The 16,713-nt window shown below is 47.8% G+C and overlaps 1 protein-coding gene across 1 annotated transcript in view; it reads right to left on the bottom strand.

Moving 5' to 3' along the window:
* The window catches only part of MED12 (mediator complex subunit 12), a 573,790-nt gene that overhangs the window by 269,280 nt on the left and 287,797 nt on the right, over nt 1–16,713 (bottom strand). The window contains exon 23 of the mRNA XM_029607961.1: nt 15,960–16,080. Coding sequence (XP_029463821.1) covers nt 15,960–16,080 — 121 coding nt within the window. The remainder of the gene's footprint in view (nt 1–15,959; nt 16,081–16,713) is intronic.

Here is a 16,713-nt window from a genome sequence, read left to right as displayed (position 1 = left end):
GAGATAGTCCCGCTTGACGCACCTGTCTGCCGAAGGAACCAAAAACTGGCGCCTGTACATCAAGGTGATAATGACAAGCAAAGGTATGAAGAGATTTTCAAGTAGCTGTTCTGCATATTTCTTGCGGGGAGAGGTAGCCTGTGAACGCAACGAATGGGATTTAAGCCCTCCAGAACCAGCCAGCCCCGACAGATATACGCCGACGCAATCGCCTCCTTTAGCCAGCGAGCGATGGTAGCCTTAGAAGCCTTGGTTCCCCTTTTTGGGTCCGCTCCATAAGACAAAGAGATGATCAGAGACCCGAAACTCATTTGTGACTTCTAAGTATTGCAGTGGCACTTTTTTCACATCAAGGCGCCTTAGGTCTCCACCAGGTGTGCTCGCAATGTCATCTGGAGAAAAGGTAGGTAGCTCCACTGACTGATTTAAGTGAAAAGAGGACACGACCTTTGGTAAAAAGGATGGTACTGTCTTGAGGGAAACACCTGAATCAGAAAAACGAAGAAATGGTTCCCCCCTACAAGACAAGGCTTGGAGCTCAGACAATCTCCTGGCCAAGCAGATAGAGACCAGAAATACTGTCTTTGAGCATGGCCCGCCTGAGGGGGGGTCGAAAGGTGCCCCGCAGAGAACTCGAAGTACCAGATTAAGGCTCCACCATGGACAAGTAGCCCGGACAGGCGGGTTCAAATGCTTAACCCCCTTGAGGAACCGCACGACATCCGGGTGGGCCGCCACCACGTAACCATTGACCCGCCCTAAGAGGGAACTGAGAGCCGAAACTTGAACCTGCAGGGAATTGAAAGACAAACCCTTGGAGAGGTCATTCTGTAGAAAAGATAGGACCTGGGAAACCGGAGCTTTGCGTGCCAGTACTCCTGAGTCAGCACACATCTTCTCAAACACTCTCCATACCCGAACGAAGTGAGAGAGGTTGAAGTCTTACGCACATGCAACAAGGTGGAAATAGCCTCTTCCTTATAACCCTTCTTCCTCAGTCTGCGCCTCTCAAAAGCCAGGCCGCTAGGCAAAAGCGATCCGCCTGATCGAAAAATACGGGACCCTGCCGCAGTAGGTTTGGGAGGTGACCGAGGTGAAGAGGTCCGTCTGTCGTGAGGTTCACCAGATCCGCGAACCATGGTCTCCAGGGCCATTCTGGCGCTATGAGAATGACTGGCCCCTTGTGAAGCTCTATTCTTCTGAGTACTTTTCCCACCAGAGGCCAGGGTAGGAACACGTAGAGGAGGATGTAGCGAGGCCAGGGTAGCACTAGGGCATCCACCCCTTCCGAGCAGTGCTCCCGTCTGCGGTTGAAGAATCTGGGAGCCTTCGCATTTTTCAGAGTGGCCATCAGGTCTACGTGGGAGGCTCCTCACTTGCGCACAACAAGATCCAATGCCTCTTCAGACAACTCCCACTCTCCGGGGTCTAGGTGTTGACGTCTTAGGAAGTCGGCCTGAATATTCTCCTTCCCCGCAATGTGGGAGGCTGCCAGTCGAGCCAGATGGTGCTCCACCCAGGAGAACAGCTTATTGGCTTCCAGGGCTACCAGCCAACTCCTGGTGCCACCCTGGCGATTGATGTAAGCCACTGTGGTGGCAATGTTGGAGAGAACTCACACCGCTTTGTGATGGAGTAAGAGCAGGAATGTCTTGAGCGCCAGGCGAACCGCTCGGGCCTCCAGGTGATTGATGTGCCATTGAGATTGGACTGGGGTCCATTGCCCTTGGGTAAACTTTTTTTTTTATGCATTTACAGATATATTACTTCATATATCAAAGGTATGAGATCTTAATAGTAATGTAATACACATGAAAATTTATCTACAAATTTTTGTAGTATAGAGTATAGATCTCTAATAATTTCTCAGGTAATATTGGGACCAAGATATAAAACAATAATGGAGCTCTTTCAAACATATAGAGTAAGAAATAAGCCTGTTACAGGATGCATCTACCCTTAATCATTTTAACACAGGTCATCCAATCCCGTCTAAGAATCCCCTTAATTGCTCAGGTTCATAGAAAATATACTTATTTTCTTGAAACTTTAAACAACACTTACAAGGAAACTTAAGCACCCATACTTGCACCTTGATTTAGTACTTCAGGCCTCATAATCAAAAACTTTTTTCTAGGCTCCTGTGTGGAGCATACAATATCAGGAGATAGCCACACATATTGCCCATAAAAATGAGCACATCTATTTCTAAAGTACAACTTCATGATTAGATTTCTATTCTGTTCAAAAGGAAAAGTTATCAACAATGTGCCCCTAGACTTAATCTCAGTCTGTATGGACAATTCAATTCAGAGGCATTCAAAGATTTCATTTCTTGCGCTTCCTCCAATCCCGTAGATAGTATTTCTTTCTTTGAAACGTAGTAAGCTTTAGAGATAGCTGGATTTATTTCTTTGGGAATCTTTAGACATTCTGAGAAATATTCCTTTAGTAATGCCATCTGAGCTAATCTTTTCACAACTGGGAAATTTACTATACGGAGATTTAAATATCATAAGGAATTTTCAATACTTTCAAATTTTCTCTCCACTTTTATCTCAGATCTTATTATTGTTCCTTGAACATTTTCCATTGAGGCAACTTTTTCCTCAAGTTTTTCCATTTTTTCTTGATGTATAGTCATTACTTTTTCAACATTTAGACCCCTTTTGTTTAAATCAAGAAAAGCCTGTGTCAAGGTTGTAACTGCTGATTCAATAGAGGTTATAGCTTTCCATAAAGAGTCTAAAGTTACTACAGGGGTTTTTTGCAAAGAAAATATATTCTTAGACTGAAGAGTTACCAGTTCTTATTTATTTTATTTATTTTTAATTTTTATATACCGATGTTCCTATAAAGAATACATATCGCACCGGTTTACAAGGAACTGAACAGTCGCCTCCAGGGCGGAAATACATTAAAACAGTCTCCTCAAGGCAGAATACATTAACACAAGTATACAGGAAAACTATTAGAGAACTTTCATAAACTCAATTAAATGTAACTGGGAACCATATCAGGAACATATGTACAGAGGTAGGTATATCGTCTGTCGCTTCACCAGATTTTAGCTCTCAGGGAAAGCTTGAGTGAATAGCCAAGTCTTTAGCTTCTTTTTGAATGTCGGAAGGCATGGTTCCAAAGATGGGGGCCTGCAGTGGGCAGAGCTCGTTTCCTCAATGAGGTTTTTGTTGGCTGGGTGTGAAGCATGTTCTGGTATGCACTTCTGATTGGTCTATTGGAGATGTGTTGCTGTAGTTGGAAGGATAGATTGAGGGGGGAGATGTTGTGAAGAGCCTTGTGAATCATCATGAGGGATTTAAATTGTATCCTAAATTTTATAGGCAGCCAGTGAAGATTTTGGAGGATAGGGGTGATGTGATCCCATTTTTTGGTGTTAGTGAGAATTCTGGCCGTCGCGTTCTGGACCATCTGAAGTGGTTTGATGGTGTTGGCTGGCAGGCCCAGGAGGAGTGAGTTGCAATAGTCCAGTTTAGGGAGGATGATAGATTGTAGTACCAAGCGGAAGTCTCGGAAGTGTAGAAGAGGTTTTAATTTTTTTAAGACTTGCAATTTGAAGAAGCAGTCTTTGGTAGTATTGTTTATGAACTTGGTGAAGTTGAGTTGGTTGTCCAGAAGTACACCAAGATCTCTTACTTGTGGCGTGTGGTCGATTGATGTGAAGGAGAGTTGGGTGGAACTAGTTGGGTTGAATAGAGAGCACTTGTCTGGAGCTATTATGAGGATTTCAGTTTTGCTAGTATTTAGCACGAGGTTGAGGCTTGTTAGCATGTTTTTGATTGCTGAAAGGCAGCTGTTCCAGTAAGACCACGTTTTGTGGAGGGATTCCATTGGCATGCCGTGTCCTCGATGGTTCCTTTCCGGTATAGCCTTGGGGGGCTTAGGTGTGGATATAGCCACTCTCTCCAGGGCTTCTCCAAACCCTCCTGGCATCGACTCTCCTCCGCCTCCGTCCTGCAAGGGAGGGGGGGCTGCTATTTCCTCCTCTCCTCGAAGCCTCGTGGTGTTTCCACTGCTTCTGCCCTCGCTTGACCTTGCGGTGGCGTCGGCTTCTCGGGCGCCCCGGGGCTGAGCAAGATCTCCTCGGCCATGGGAATCGGCCCGAGCTCCTAGGCTCCTCCCTCTGCGGCCTTCGCTCCCGGCGTCTTGGGGGTAGGCTCAAAGAAGCTCTCAATCCTCGCTTGCTGTAAACCTTCATCCTTGCTGGTAGGAATATCTTTCACACGTGCTTTGCACTTCGTATGTGGCATTTCAAACATCTATTTCTAAAAAAGGTATTTGTTATTTAGCAATTTCCAGGCAAGCACTAACAGAGCTCCTCCCGCTGCTTCTCATGTAGCGGCCATCTTGGTCCGGGGTAAACTGATTCTGGCATATCACTCCCCAGCCGGAGAGGCTGGCGTCCGTCGTAACAATGATCCACTAAGGTGTTTCCAGGCGTATCCTCTTCAACAGGTGAGTGAGTGAGAGCCACCACTGCATGCTAGTGATGGTAAAGTCGGAGGGTGGTAGAGGTGTCTGAAACTCCTCCGAGACTGGCTTCCAGCGGGACAGCAAAGCTTTCTGTAAAGGCTGCATATGTGCGAAGGCCCATGGAACAAAATCTATAGTTGAAGCCATAGAGCCCAGGACCTGGAGATAGTCCCAGGCCATGAGCACAGAGAGAGATAACAGATGTCATACTTGATTCATGAGCTTGAGCGCCCGGGCCTCGGGAAGCAAGACTTTGCCCACTTGTGTGTCGAAGCGTGCCCCTAAAAATTCCAGGACTTGAGAGGGCTTGAGGTTGCTCTTGGGAAATTGACTATCCAACCAAGGGAGGTGAGAAATGACAAGACTCTGTTGACTGCAATTGCACAGAGTTTCTCCGATTTTGCCCGAATGAGCCAGTTGTCCAGGTAAGGATGGACCAGTATACTCTCTCGGCGGAGGAAGGCCGCCCCTACCACCATGACCTTGGTAAATGTGCATGGAGCGGGGGAGAGGCCGAATGGGAGCGCTCAAAACTGGTAATGCCGTCCCAGGATGTTGAAACGGAGATACTTCTGATGTTCCTGGAGGATTGGGATTTGAAGGTAGGCCTCCGGCAAATCGAGAGAAACAAGAAATTTGCCTGCCATGATGACTGCCCTCAGGGTCTCCATCCAAAAATGAGGGACCTTGAGCACCTTGTTGACTCTCTTGAGGTCCAGGATTGGTCGGAAAGAGCCGTCCTTTTTGGGGACCACAAAGTAGATGGAATACTGGCCTGACCCCTGTTCCTCCAGGGGGACAGGGACTATGGTTCCGAGCTGTTGAAGCTTGTCGAGAGTCTGGCGCAGAGCTGAACACTTCCGAAGTCCGCAGGGAGAAATTAAATAGCAGTCTGGAAGATCCTGAGCAAATTCTAAAGCATAGCCTCATTCGATTACTTCGAGGACCCACCGATCCGAAGTAATTTTGACCCATTCCTCGTAAAATAGGGACAGGCGACCACCTAAATTGGGAACGGAGGAATGGGCTGGCTGCATCTCATTGCGAGGACTTGGGGCGGATCCTTGAGGGTTACCATCCCGGAATGGCTGTCATCCAATAAAGGAATGAGACCATGATTGAGATCTAGTGGAGGGAAGTCTTTGAGAAGCCCCACGCAGCTTGCTGTACCTGCGCTGTACCCTGAAATAAGAGCGCGAAGGAAAACAAAAAAGGACTTGGACTGTTTAAGGGCGGTCCTCGGCAGCTTATGAATCTTGTTGTCACCTAAAGATTTGATAAGCTGTTCCAGGTCCTCCCCAAAAAGCAACTTACCCTTAAATGGGAGAGTGCCCAACTGCGATTTAGAAAAGGAGTCTGCTGCCCAATTTCGCAGCCAGAGGAGGCGCTTGGCCGACACCGCTGAAACCATGGCTCTGGTCTGCACCCTGAGGAGATCATAGAGAGCATAAGCCCCATACACAACCGTGGCCACCAACCGACCCGCCTCTGCAGACGGGAGGTCCTGGGTGCCGAGTAATTGTTGAACCCACCTGAGACTTGCCCGCTGCATGAGACTGCTACAGACTGTCGCCAGAACACAGAGCGCTAGAACTTCAAATATCCTTTTGAGATGTACCTCCAACTTTCGATCCTGAAGGTCCTTCAAAGCTGTCGCTCCAACCACTGGGATGGTGGTTCTGTTTGTGACAGCAGAAACAAAAGCATCCACCTTAGGGACCTTGAGAATCTCTAGGCAGTGGTCCGGGAGGGCATAGAGCTTGTCCATTGCTCTGCCCACTCATAAGCTGGATTCTGGAGCTTCCTCTTCCCGGAGAAGTAATTGCATTAGCATAGGTTGAATAGGGAAGGTACATGGAGGGGCTCTCAGTCTTGCAAGGACAGGGTCCATGTTACTGGAAACCGGGGTACTAGCGGCTTCTGCTCGGCTAGAACAAAAAGGGAAGAGCGGGTCCAGCACCTCCCATTGGAACAAGCGTAAGACCCACGGGTCGTCCCCTTCAACCGGTGGATTCTGAGTTAAAGGATCTGCATCCGGATCAGGCTCCGGGAGCTAAGGAGGTGGGGTAGGAGGATCCAGGAGGTTTTGCGCCCCTGGTATGGTCCGAACCCAATTAGTCCCCTGGGAATCTGGGAGCTTGGGTCCCTGGTCTGTAGATACCCTAGGCACCTTTGCAGGTGGAGGGCCTATAGGAACCGTCACAGGTGGGGGGACTTTGAGGGTATCCTCCTGTTGCAGCAAGCTAGCAACATAAGGTCTGTGTAATAAAAGTATAAAATCAGTAGTACAATGAGAAGGGGCTTTCCCTGGAATTGAGGAGGTGGGATATCATCCTGAGGGTCCAGGATCAAATCTGGAGAGTCGACAGGGTTTAAATTCAGAGGGGACTGATGAACTACAGAATCCCTTCCCCCGTCCGGCAAAGAAAAAGGCTCGATATGTGCAGGAGGCCGGCTCTCCATATGTCGATATAAAATGGCAATCGAGGCATCGGGGGAGGGAGGGTAAGGAGTTGCCGCAGGAATGGCAAAGTCCTTCTGTGCCTGGCTGCTGCGAGCGGGAGAGAGAGAAAACTGCTCTCGGCTCCTTCCCCCGTAAGCTGCCAGTCCTTGTCCAGGGTACTGATTAATAAAAAGTAAAAACATTTCCTCTTTTTTTTTTCCCAGACAGCTTACAGTGACAGAGGAATTTTACTTCTTCTGACAAGAGACCCGAAGCATGAAACTTCTCAGTGGTCTCAACGGGGGGGGGGGGGGGGGGGGGACGGACGACTGGACCACCAGTATCACCCCAGAGCCAGGCAAGAGGCCACCGGGAAAGGGTCCTAGGCTGAATAAATCAAGGGGACAGGACACCCCTAGGCCCAAGCAAGAGCGAGGAGTCAGAACAAAACTGCTCCCGATGACTAAACTTTTTTTTTTTAAACACTGGAAATTAAACCAATACTTGCTTGATCCTTTATAACTAGAGGAGGAAGAAGAACTTCCACAAATCAAAAACTGCTACAAAGAAAGGGAACCACAGGTTCTGTTATCTGCATCTGCTGGAGATAGAGAAATACTGAAGGGACACAGGGGGAGCACTGTCCTGATATAGGATATCTTTTGAGTGTTCTCTGTCTCCATCTGCTGGAAAGGAGACTCAACCCACTGCCTGGACTGATCCGGGTATGTACAGGGAAAGGTGGAATATCAAATGTTCATAAATAATGTAGAGGATAATACTCAATGGTTGAAAAGGAATGGGAGCAGGTGTTTAGATACCTAGAAGGCAAACGTATGCACCTGTAGTACTTAAGGGTGGAGTATGGTAATATCATTAAGCTGTATGGAAGGAACCACAACATCTTATGCCTGTGCCAAAGAATGGGAGGACAGGATAAAGAAAGGAAGGTGGGATTTGGAAAATGGAGAGATTTTCCTTTTCAAGACTAAGTTTGTAAGGGGTTGCTGTTGTTTTATGGCTTTTAAACATAAGTGATTGTCTTGATTTTGGTAAATCTTGTAATATACAAAAGACCATGTAAATTTTATGGAAAATGCTTTGAAGGTTAATTTTAGTTTAATAAAAATTTCAAAACCTAAAAATAAAACACTCATTTTCAGTATGCAAATGTAAGAAAAAAATATTATTGGAGAGTTAGAATGTAGACAATAGGTATTTCAGAGACCTAATGAAGGAGAATAACCAATGAGATTATTGAGATAGCAGGGTATATATTATAATGACATGACAGAGCATTTCAAATTGATGAAGGGGTGTGTTATGTTAAAGATGTCATAGAGTCAAGCAGAATAAAAGTCCTGTGGAATCTTTATGGATAGACATTCCATATGTGATGGAGAAGAGTATAGCAGTGGGGTATAGTACCACATGGCAAACATTTTGGAACAGTGGACTCTCCGAACTTCACACAGCAGTGGGGAAGGACTCTGGACTGATCCTTGGTACTACAGGAACGAAAATTATCGAAGGTAAGACCTAATTTTCTTTTCCCTGTACTTACCGATCAGTCCAGACTCCTGGGATGTATCAGAGCTCAACTGCACAGGATGGGAAACAGAGGCCCGCTCTCAACACGCCTGCTCCGAAATTGCCTTCCCTGGAGTCCTGTACATCCAGATGATAGTGACGTGCAAACGTGTGCAACGACTTCCAAGTCGCTGCCTTACAGATCTCTAGAGAAGAGATCTGCTGACACTCCACCCAGGAAGCAGTCTGAGAACGAGTGGAGTGCGCCTTCACTCCCAAGGGCAAAGGGCGACCAGTCAAGAGATACGCCAAATTTATGGCCTCCTTCAACCAACGCAAGATGGTAGTCTTGGAAGCCATGTTACCCTTCTTGGGACCCTTCCACAATACAAAAAGATGATCGGAAACCCGAAAACTATTAGTGATCTCCAGATAGCGGAGCAGGGCCTGCCTTACGTCCAACTTCTTCAACTCTTTGGACAGGGAATCCGAGCTATCAAGATGCGAAAAGGACAGCAGCTCCACCGATTGGTTCAGGTAGAATGAGGAAACCACTTTAGGTAAAAATGAGGGAACCGTCCGAAGGCTAACTCCGGAATCAAAGATATGCAAGAAGGGTGTTACGCTTGGGCTCCGGTCAGGAGGCGTGAACACCACCCAGCAGGGTGGCTCCAGGTGGAGAGAGACAGGAAGCTAAAAACAGTGTCTGGTTCCAGGCTGGGTCAAGGCAGGCAGCAATAAGCAGTGTCTAGTTCAGGCTGGGTCAGAGCAGGCGGCAAGGAGCAGAGTCTAAGTTCAGGCTGGGTCAGGGCAGGCGGCAATGAGCAGAGTCTAAGTTCAGGCTGGGTCAGGGCAGGCGGCAATGAGCAGAGTCTAGGTTCAGGCTGGGTCAGGGCACAGTAAGCAGGGCAAGGCAGGTCAGAAGGCCCGTAGGCCACACACCATAAGCGGGCAAGGCAAGGTTCATAAGGCCCGTAGGCCACACACACACAGAAGGCCCGTAGGCCACACACCATAAGCGGGGCAAGGCAGGTCAGAAGGCCCGTAGGCGCCACACACACAGACAGAAGGCCCATAGGCCACACACCATAAGCAGAGCAGGGCAGGTCAGAAGGCCCGTAGGCCAGGTGAGAACAACGAGGAAGGAGGCCCGAAGGCCGCGCAAGGCAAGGCAAGGAAAGGCCCGAAGGCCGCGCAGGGCAAGGCAAGGAAAGGCCCGAAGGCCGCGCAGGGCAAGGCAAGGAAAGGCCCGAAGGCCGCGCAGGGCAAGGCAAGGAAAGGCCCGAAGGCCGCGCAAGGCTAGAGCAGGGAGCCCAGGTGAGCTCGATGCCGAAGCACCGAGGCAACTGTCAGGCAGGGTTATAAGGACACACCCAGAGCACAGAGTGGACAGATAAGATGGACTGGGCCTGTCCGGAAAGCCAGCACTAGAGGGGACCCCTGGTGGTGAGGCGGTTGCACTGCAGCCAAAACTGTAACAAAGGGCTCCTTACATGACAAAGCCTGAAGCTCGGAAACCCTCCTGGCCGAAGTGATTGCCACCAAAAACACGACCTTCAGCGTAAGATCCTTCAGAGTAGCCCTCTTCAAGGGCTCAAACGGAGGTGAGCCCAAAATCTTGAGTACTACATTGAGGTTCCAGGAGGGACAAGGAGCCCGAAGGGGTGGACGCAAATGTTTCGCCCCCTTCAAAAAACAGACAATATCAGGGTGAGAGGACAGCGTTCTCCCTTCCACCGTGCCCCGTAAACAACCAAGGGCTGCCACCTGAACATGCAATGAAATACAAGACAGTCCCTTGGCCAGACCATCCTGGAGGAAAGCTAGAATATCGGAAACGGCCGCCCGGACAGGTGGGACCATCCGAGAAACACACCAGGACTCGAAGACTTTCCAGACCCTAATGTAGGAAATGGAGATCGAGGTCTTACACGACCGAAGGAGAGTAAACACCACCGCCTCCGAATAACCTTTGTCCTTCAAACAGCGCCTTTCAAAAGCCATGCCACTAGACAGAAGCGATCTACCTGATCGAAACAGACCGGTCCCTGATGAAGCAGATTCGGTATTGCCAGGAGACGGAGTGGAGGTTCCATGGCCAGATTGACGAGGTCTGCAAACCTCGGCCGTCATGGCCATTCTGGGGCCACCAAGATAACTTCTGCTGGGTGAGTCTCTATGCGACGGAGGACTTTGCCTATGAGAGGCAACGGGGGAAAGACATATAGAAGGATTGAGGTCGGCCAGGGCAATGCCAAGGCATCTACCCCTTCCGCTCCCAGCTCCCTGCGCCAGGAGAAGAAGCGTGGAGCCTTGGCGTTCTGAAAGGTTACCATCAGGTCCATGGCTGGCTGCCCCCACTTCTCGCAGATGAGCTGGAAAACACTGTCTGTCCGCTCCCCATTTGCTGGGGTCGAGCTGATGTCTGCTCAGGAAATCCGCGTGAACGTTGTCTACCCCTGCGATATGGGACGCGGCTATGCTTAGGAGATGCCTTTCCGCCCACTGGAAGAGAAGACAAGCCTCTAGGGCCACCGGACGACTCCAGGTCCCCCCCTGACGATTGATGTACGCCACTGTAGTCGCGTTGTCGGACAGGACCCTGACCGCTTTTCCCTGAACTAGGGGGAAGAAGGCTCTCAGCGCCAGACGTACCGCCCTGGTATCCAGGCGATTGATCGACTACCTTGATTTGGTCGCGGACCAGCGTCCCTGTGCTGACTGTCGCAGATACACCACCCCCCAGCCGGAGAGGCTCGCGTCCGTGGTGAGGATCATCCAATCCGGAGCTAGGATCGAAACCCCCTTGAGAAGATTTCCAGAAACTCTCCCGGTCTCACTGAAGCAATCATGGACCTCAGGGTCTCATGCGAAAACGTGGTATCCACAGACCTTGGTTGACCACCTTCAGATTGAGGATGGACCGAAAGGAGCCTTCTTTCTTTGGAATGATGAAGTATATGGAGTAGTGTCCTCTTCGTTGCTCCAAAACGGGAACCGGAACAATGGCCCCCAGGTTTTGCAAGCGGACCAAAGTCTGGTGGACCGCTTCACGCTTGTCTGCGTGGCCGCATGGGGACGGGAAGAACCTTGACCTGGGCTGCCGAGCAAAATCTAAAGCATAGCCGTGTCTTATTACTGATAGTACCCACTGGTCTGTTGTGAATTCGGTCCAAGCCTCGTAAAAGAGGGATAGTCTGCCCCGTACCCTCGGCACAGAGGAAAGGACCGGCAGGCCATCATTGAGTAGACTTACCGCCGGGGGTGGATGAGGTGGAGGAAGGTCTGCCAAAACGCCACCCCCGAAAGGGCTGAGGCTGCTGTCTACCTCCCCCTGAACGAAAGGAAGTCGAGGGTGTTTTAGGCCGAGGGACTCGGGACTTGCGGTTACTCCGAAAACGCGACCGAGACAAGGACCCCTTCGATCGTGTCCGGTCCTCCAGCAGGCGATAGCCTTTATTCTCACCCAGTAACTGTATCATGTCATCCAACTCCTTGCCGAAAAGCAGTTTTCCTTTGAAGGGTAAGTAGCCCAGGCGAGACTTGAAGGCTCCATCCGCCGACCAGTTGCGCAACCACAGGAGGCGTCTGGCTGAGACTGCGGACACCATGGATCGCGCCGAAGTCCTAAGGAGGTCATGCAGCGCATCCGCGCAGTAAGCGACCATCGCCTCTAGACGCCCGGCCTGTCTGGCTTCTTCCTCTGACAGAGCCTCATTAGCAAGTAGTTGTTGCACCCAACGCAGCCCTGCCCTCAGGGCAAAGTTACTACAGATCGCCGCTCGAGCCCCCAGGGAGGATACCTCAAAAATCTTCTTCAATTGGATCTCCAACTTGTGATCCTGCAAATCCTTCAGCGCAGTGGTGCCCGTGACCGGAACAGTCATCCTCTATATTCAAAGAAAAATGCTTGCGAGGGAGTCAGTTGGACCACATTATGACAAAGAGGTAAAAAGGGCACTCAGGGATGACAAGGCCATAGCAAAAAAAAAAAAAGAGTTCCATATTCAAAGGTTTCTGACAGGATAAGTTCAGATTTAGCCACACAAACCCTGAGTTTTGATGTTCCCATCCTGCCAAAACAGATAAAAGTGAATTTTAAAAGCCCGGAGCACACCAAAATCAGAAGATGTGTGCACAAGTCAGGATGGTGCGCCCACCACATTTTAAAAGTCACCTAGATGTGCATCTATCTCCCAGGCTCACACTGATTCTAAAAAGGGAGTGGTTTGGGTGTGGTCAAAAGATGTACATGGTCGTGTGCCCAGCTCCAGTACTGCGTAAGTTTACTTCTGCTAGGAACAAGGTGAAAGTTTAAAAAAATAAAATACTGGGTCTAGGGTAACTGGGGGAGTGTTAGCTATTCAACCAGAGGCTTTTGGAGGACCTAGCTATTAACTGGGCAAACCTGTGGAAGAGCTGATGAAACTGGCAATGGCATGGGCGCGCGCCCCTTTTAAAATCTCCCGCTTAGAAGCTGGATTTGCGCACCCAGGCGCACCCCTATTTAAAATTAGGCACACGTACATGCGTCTAAAGCTATTTAACGTGTGTGCATATGTGCGTGCAGGTTATAAAATCACTGCATCCCTGGGCACACGCTGGTGCACAATTGCACTAATGTGTGCCCACACGCTGGTCTGAAAGTTACAGTCCCTAGTTTTATATGACTTTCCAAATTGAAACTTTCCCAAATAAAGCAGCAGCGTGGGGGCATTTTGAGGACAAGGATTCAACATAGCTCGATGGTGCTGATATTTTCCACAAGTTCAACTGTAAGGCTATATACTTCCTCCAGATCCCTTCAGTCTTCAAACCAGGGATTACTGGACGTTCCTTCACCAAAACTTGTGCACCTAACTGAATCAAGCAAAACGGCATTCTGACTTGCTGCACCAGTGATTTGGAATCCTGTTTCTATCTGGAATATTCAAGAAGCTAAAACCTTTAAGAATACTTTGAAGATTTTTTTTTTAAGTTAAAAAGGCATCTGAATTATCTAGCAAACATTTAACATGGTCTCATTGAAAGAGAATACGGCTCAACTTATCTTGTCGGCGTGCATATATTCTAGTTTAATGTGTGACGTGTTTTTATATTCCTAGCTATGGAGGTAAAAGTGTACCCTGTCCAATTCTCTGGTGTTGGCTGGAAATATTTATAAATAAACGAATTAATTGATTACTTCAATGATTCAATAAGTTTAGCAGGACAAGTCTAGTCATGGTGGAGAGCAGGTATAAAGTTATCTGGGAATGTTTATTTAGATAACTTTATATCTAACCCAGCTACATTCAGAATATAGCTGTTCAGTAAAAAAAAAAAAAAAAAAAGTCTAAGGGATTTAGAAAAAGTAAAGAGAGGGTCACCAAAAATGATAAAGATGAAGGTTAGCGCTCTTCAGCTTGAAGAATAGGATGCCTGAGAGGGGACATGATAGAGGCTTATAAAAAACATGAGTGGGGTACAATAGGTAAATAGGGAACAGTTATATACCCTTTTCAAACTTTCCACGACATCAACAGGTAGAAGATTTAAAATAAATTGGAGAAAGTATTTTTTCATTCAATGCACAATCAAGCTGTGGAATTTGTTGCCAGAGGATATTCTCATGGTATCATAGAGGGATTTAAAAAAGGCTTGGACAAGTTCCTAGAGGAAAAGTCAATAAACCATTATTAGCCAAGTAGATATGGGAAAAGCCACAGGTTCTCCCTGGGAATAAGCAACAAGAAATGATCTACTCTTTTTGGAATCTGATAGAAGACAGGATAAGAACATAAGAAACGTCAAGCTAGGTCAGACCATTGGTTTACCGAGCATCCTGTCTCTAACAGTGATCAGTCCAGATAACCTGGAAGTACCCAGCAAACTCCACTATTAAAGTCTTTTTCAAGCTGGGCTCAATAGATCTCTAATCTAACTCAACATGGCATTTCTTATGTTCTTAAGTAAGATCTCTAAGAAGAAACAGAATGGTCTGAGTAAGTGGGAATAAGTTGAAAGAGAAATTTGTATTGCAGCTTATACATGTATGGAAAATGGAATAAAAAAATTCCAATTTAAATAAAAAGGAATTCCATTTTCTCCAGGACCACTATAGATGCTAGAATTATATATCTTCAGTCAGTTATTCTAACCTACAGTTCATACAGTTGAGTCACAGTTCAGATGGGTCTCTTGGTTCTGGCTTAGTCTTGGCTTCCAGCACCACCATTACTAAATTTTACAGGACCAGTACTGCATCTTGAAGCAGATAAAGAAGCCAAAGTAGCTACAGCTTTTCACATTTCAGCACCTAAATGTATAGAATCTGATCTCTGAGCATGCATTTTATTTCATATATTCATTTTACACTTTATTATGGAGGTGTATAATCACTGCCTTAGAAGATCAAACTGATTTATGGTTGTAATGAACAGAACCCACCAGTCCCCTTATCCTGCTGTGCATCCACACTTTCCTTCTCTCATTCTCATCCCCTTCTCTTCAAGAAAGTCTGTAAACCTTGTCCAATTCCAATTTACTATATCAGGAATTTGCAGCCTTTTCTTCCTTTTATCTTGGCCCTCTAATTCCTTCCTCCTGTCTGGCATATTTCCTGACTCTTAAGATCATTGTGGTTTGCTCCTTCAAGTTATCCTTTCAACTTGGAGGGGGGGGGGAGGGGGGAAGTTGTAGCAAGTGCAATGAACCCTGTGCCAGCAAAGTCTTTTCTCAGGGTGCCACAGGCCCACTATAACTCCAGCGGCCTTCTTCCACCTCTCCCGGTTTCCATCTCCAGCTCCCGACACAGTTTTCTGTTGGCTTCAATCTGATGTCTGATCCATGCAAAGCCTTGTAATCTCATGGGACCCAGCAGTACCAAACATTTAGACTTTAGACTGAAGCTGGTGAGGTGGCGGACATAGGTAAGCAGCACTACTCTTCTTTCGCTGAAAGGAATAGTATCCAAAGAAGGGGGAAGGCAGAGATATGACGACTGTGGTGAGGGGATGAGTAGAGGACATAAAAAGATGACTGCTCTAGAGAGGCAGGAGGATTAGGGAGAGAGAAATGATGATTGCGCTGTGGAGGGGTCAGAGGGAAGGTGATGGGGACAGAGTTTATGTTTGTGGTGGGGGGTAGGGCAGGTGAAAAGAGATGATCGTGCTGGGTTGGGCAGGTTAGGGTGGGGGGAGAGAGATTGTGGTGGGAATAGGCGATTGTGCTGGGGCAGGGGGGTGGGGGTGAGAGAAGATGACTGAAGTGGCAGGTAGGAGAGGTGGGAAAAGAGATGATTGGAATAGGTCAGGGTGGGAGACAGATGGTTGTTCTGGGGAGAGTGGGAAGGGAGAGGAAGAGTAATGATTGTGGTAGGGGAAGTGTGAAGAAAAAGATGATTGTGCTAGTGGGGGAGAAGATGCAAACACATACCTGTATGCATCCAAGAACTCAGAGTCACAAAATAGGTACACTCATTGAGACAGACTCAGACGGAGCCAGCACTCACCAGCATTTAGCAGGGATGGGATGGCAGCACACCGGATCAGATCTTCCAGCAACAAACACTGACGAGCAATGAGAATAGCCACAAAGGTGGCCAGGGAGTCATGGAAGGACAGGTCACTCACCTGGGATGATCAAAAACAGACAAGTAAAAACAAGAACAGCAGAAAACCAGGAAAAAAAAAGTACAGCCTATGCCCCATCTCTTACTATCTGCTCTGAGAACAGGAATTTTCTTATCGACAATTTCTTTCTATTCATTATTAAAAATCAGGTGCAATGGACAATGCCTCAGAAGGAGTCTAACAGGCTAGCATTTACAGAAAGTCATCAAATTAAGACTTCATGTGATGATCCCCTCCTCTGCAGATACCTACACAATCATTCGCCAATATGAGTATTTCTCCAGCAGTTCCAAGCCCAAGAAAATTACTATTTTTGGAGGGCCTTGCAGTTGACTCCTGCTCAACTAGAACCAGCTCTTACAGGACTATGGTGCCATAAGCCTTTGTATACAACTACCCAGAGATATTTTTCCCCCAGTTTTTAATCCTCGCCCTGCTCCTCTCCAGCCCCCGTTATTGCAGCAATAGTCTTCAGCCAGGGGCCACAGACAGAAGCTCCCTGCAGAAACTGTGCAAAAAGACCAATTAGCCCTGCAGCTCTTTTACACGGAGACTAATCATAGGTGGGCCACCAACGCTGTCATGACTCTGATATTATGAACCTTGACATGACCAACCAAATCCAGGCCTGCC

This window comes from Rhinatrema bivittatum, chromosome 6 (genome assembly GCF_901001135.1).
Source record: "Rhinatrema bivittatum chromosome 6, aRhiBiv1.1, whole genome shotgun sequence".
NCBI lineage: Eukaryota > Metazoa > Chordata > Amphibia > Gymnophiona > Rhinatrematidae > Rhinatrema > Rhinatrema bivittatum.
Note: the sequence above shows the minus strand (reverse complement) of the source record. Positions and strands in the feature narration are given on the sequence as shown.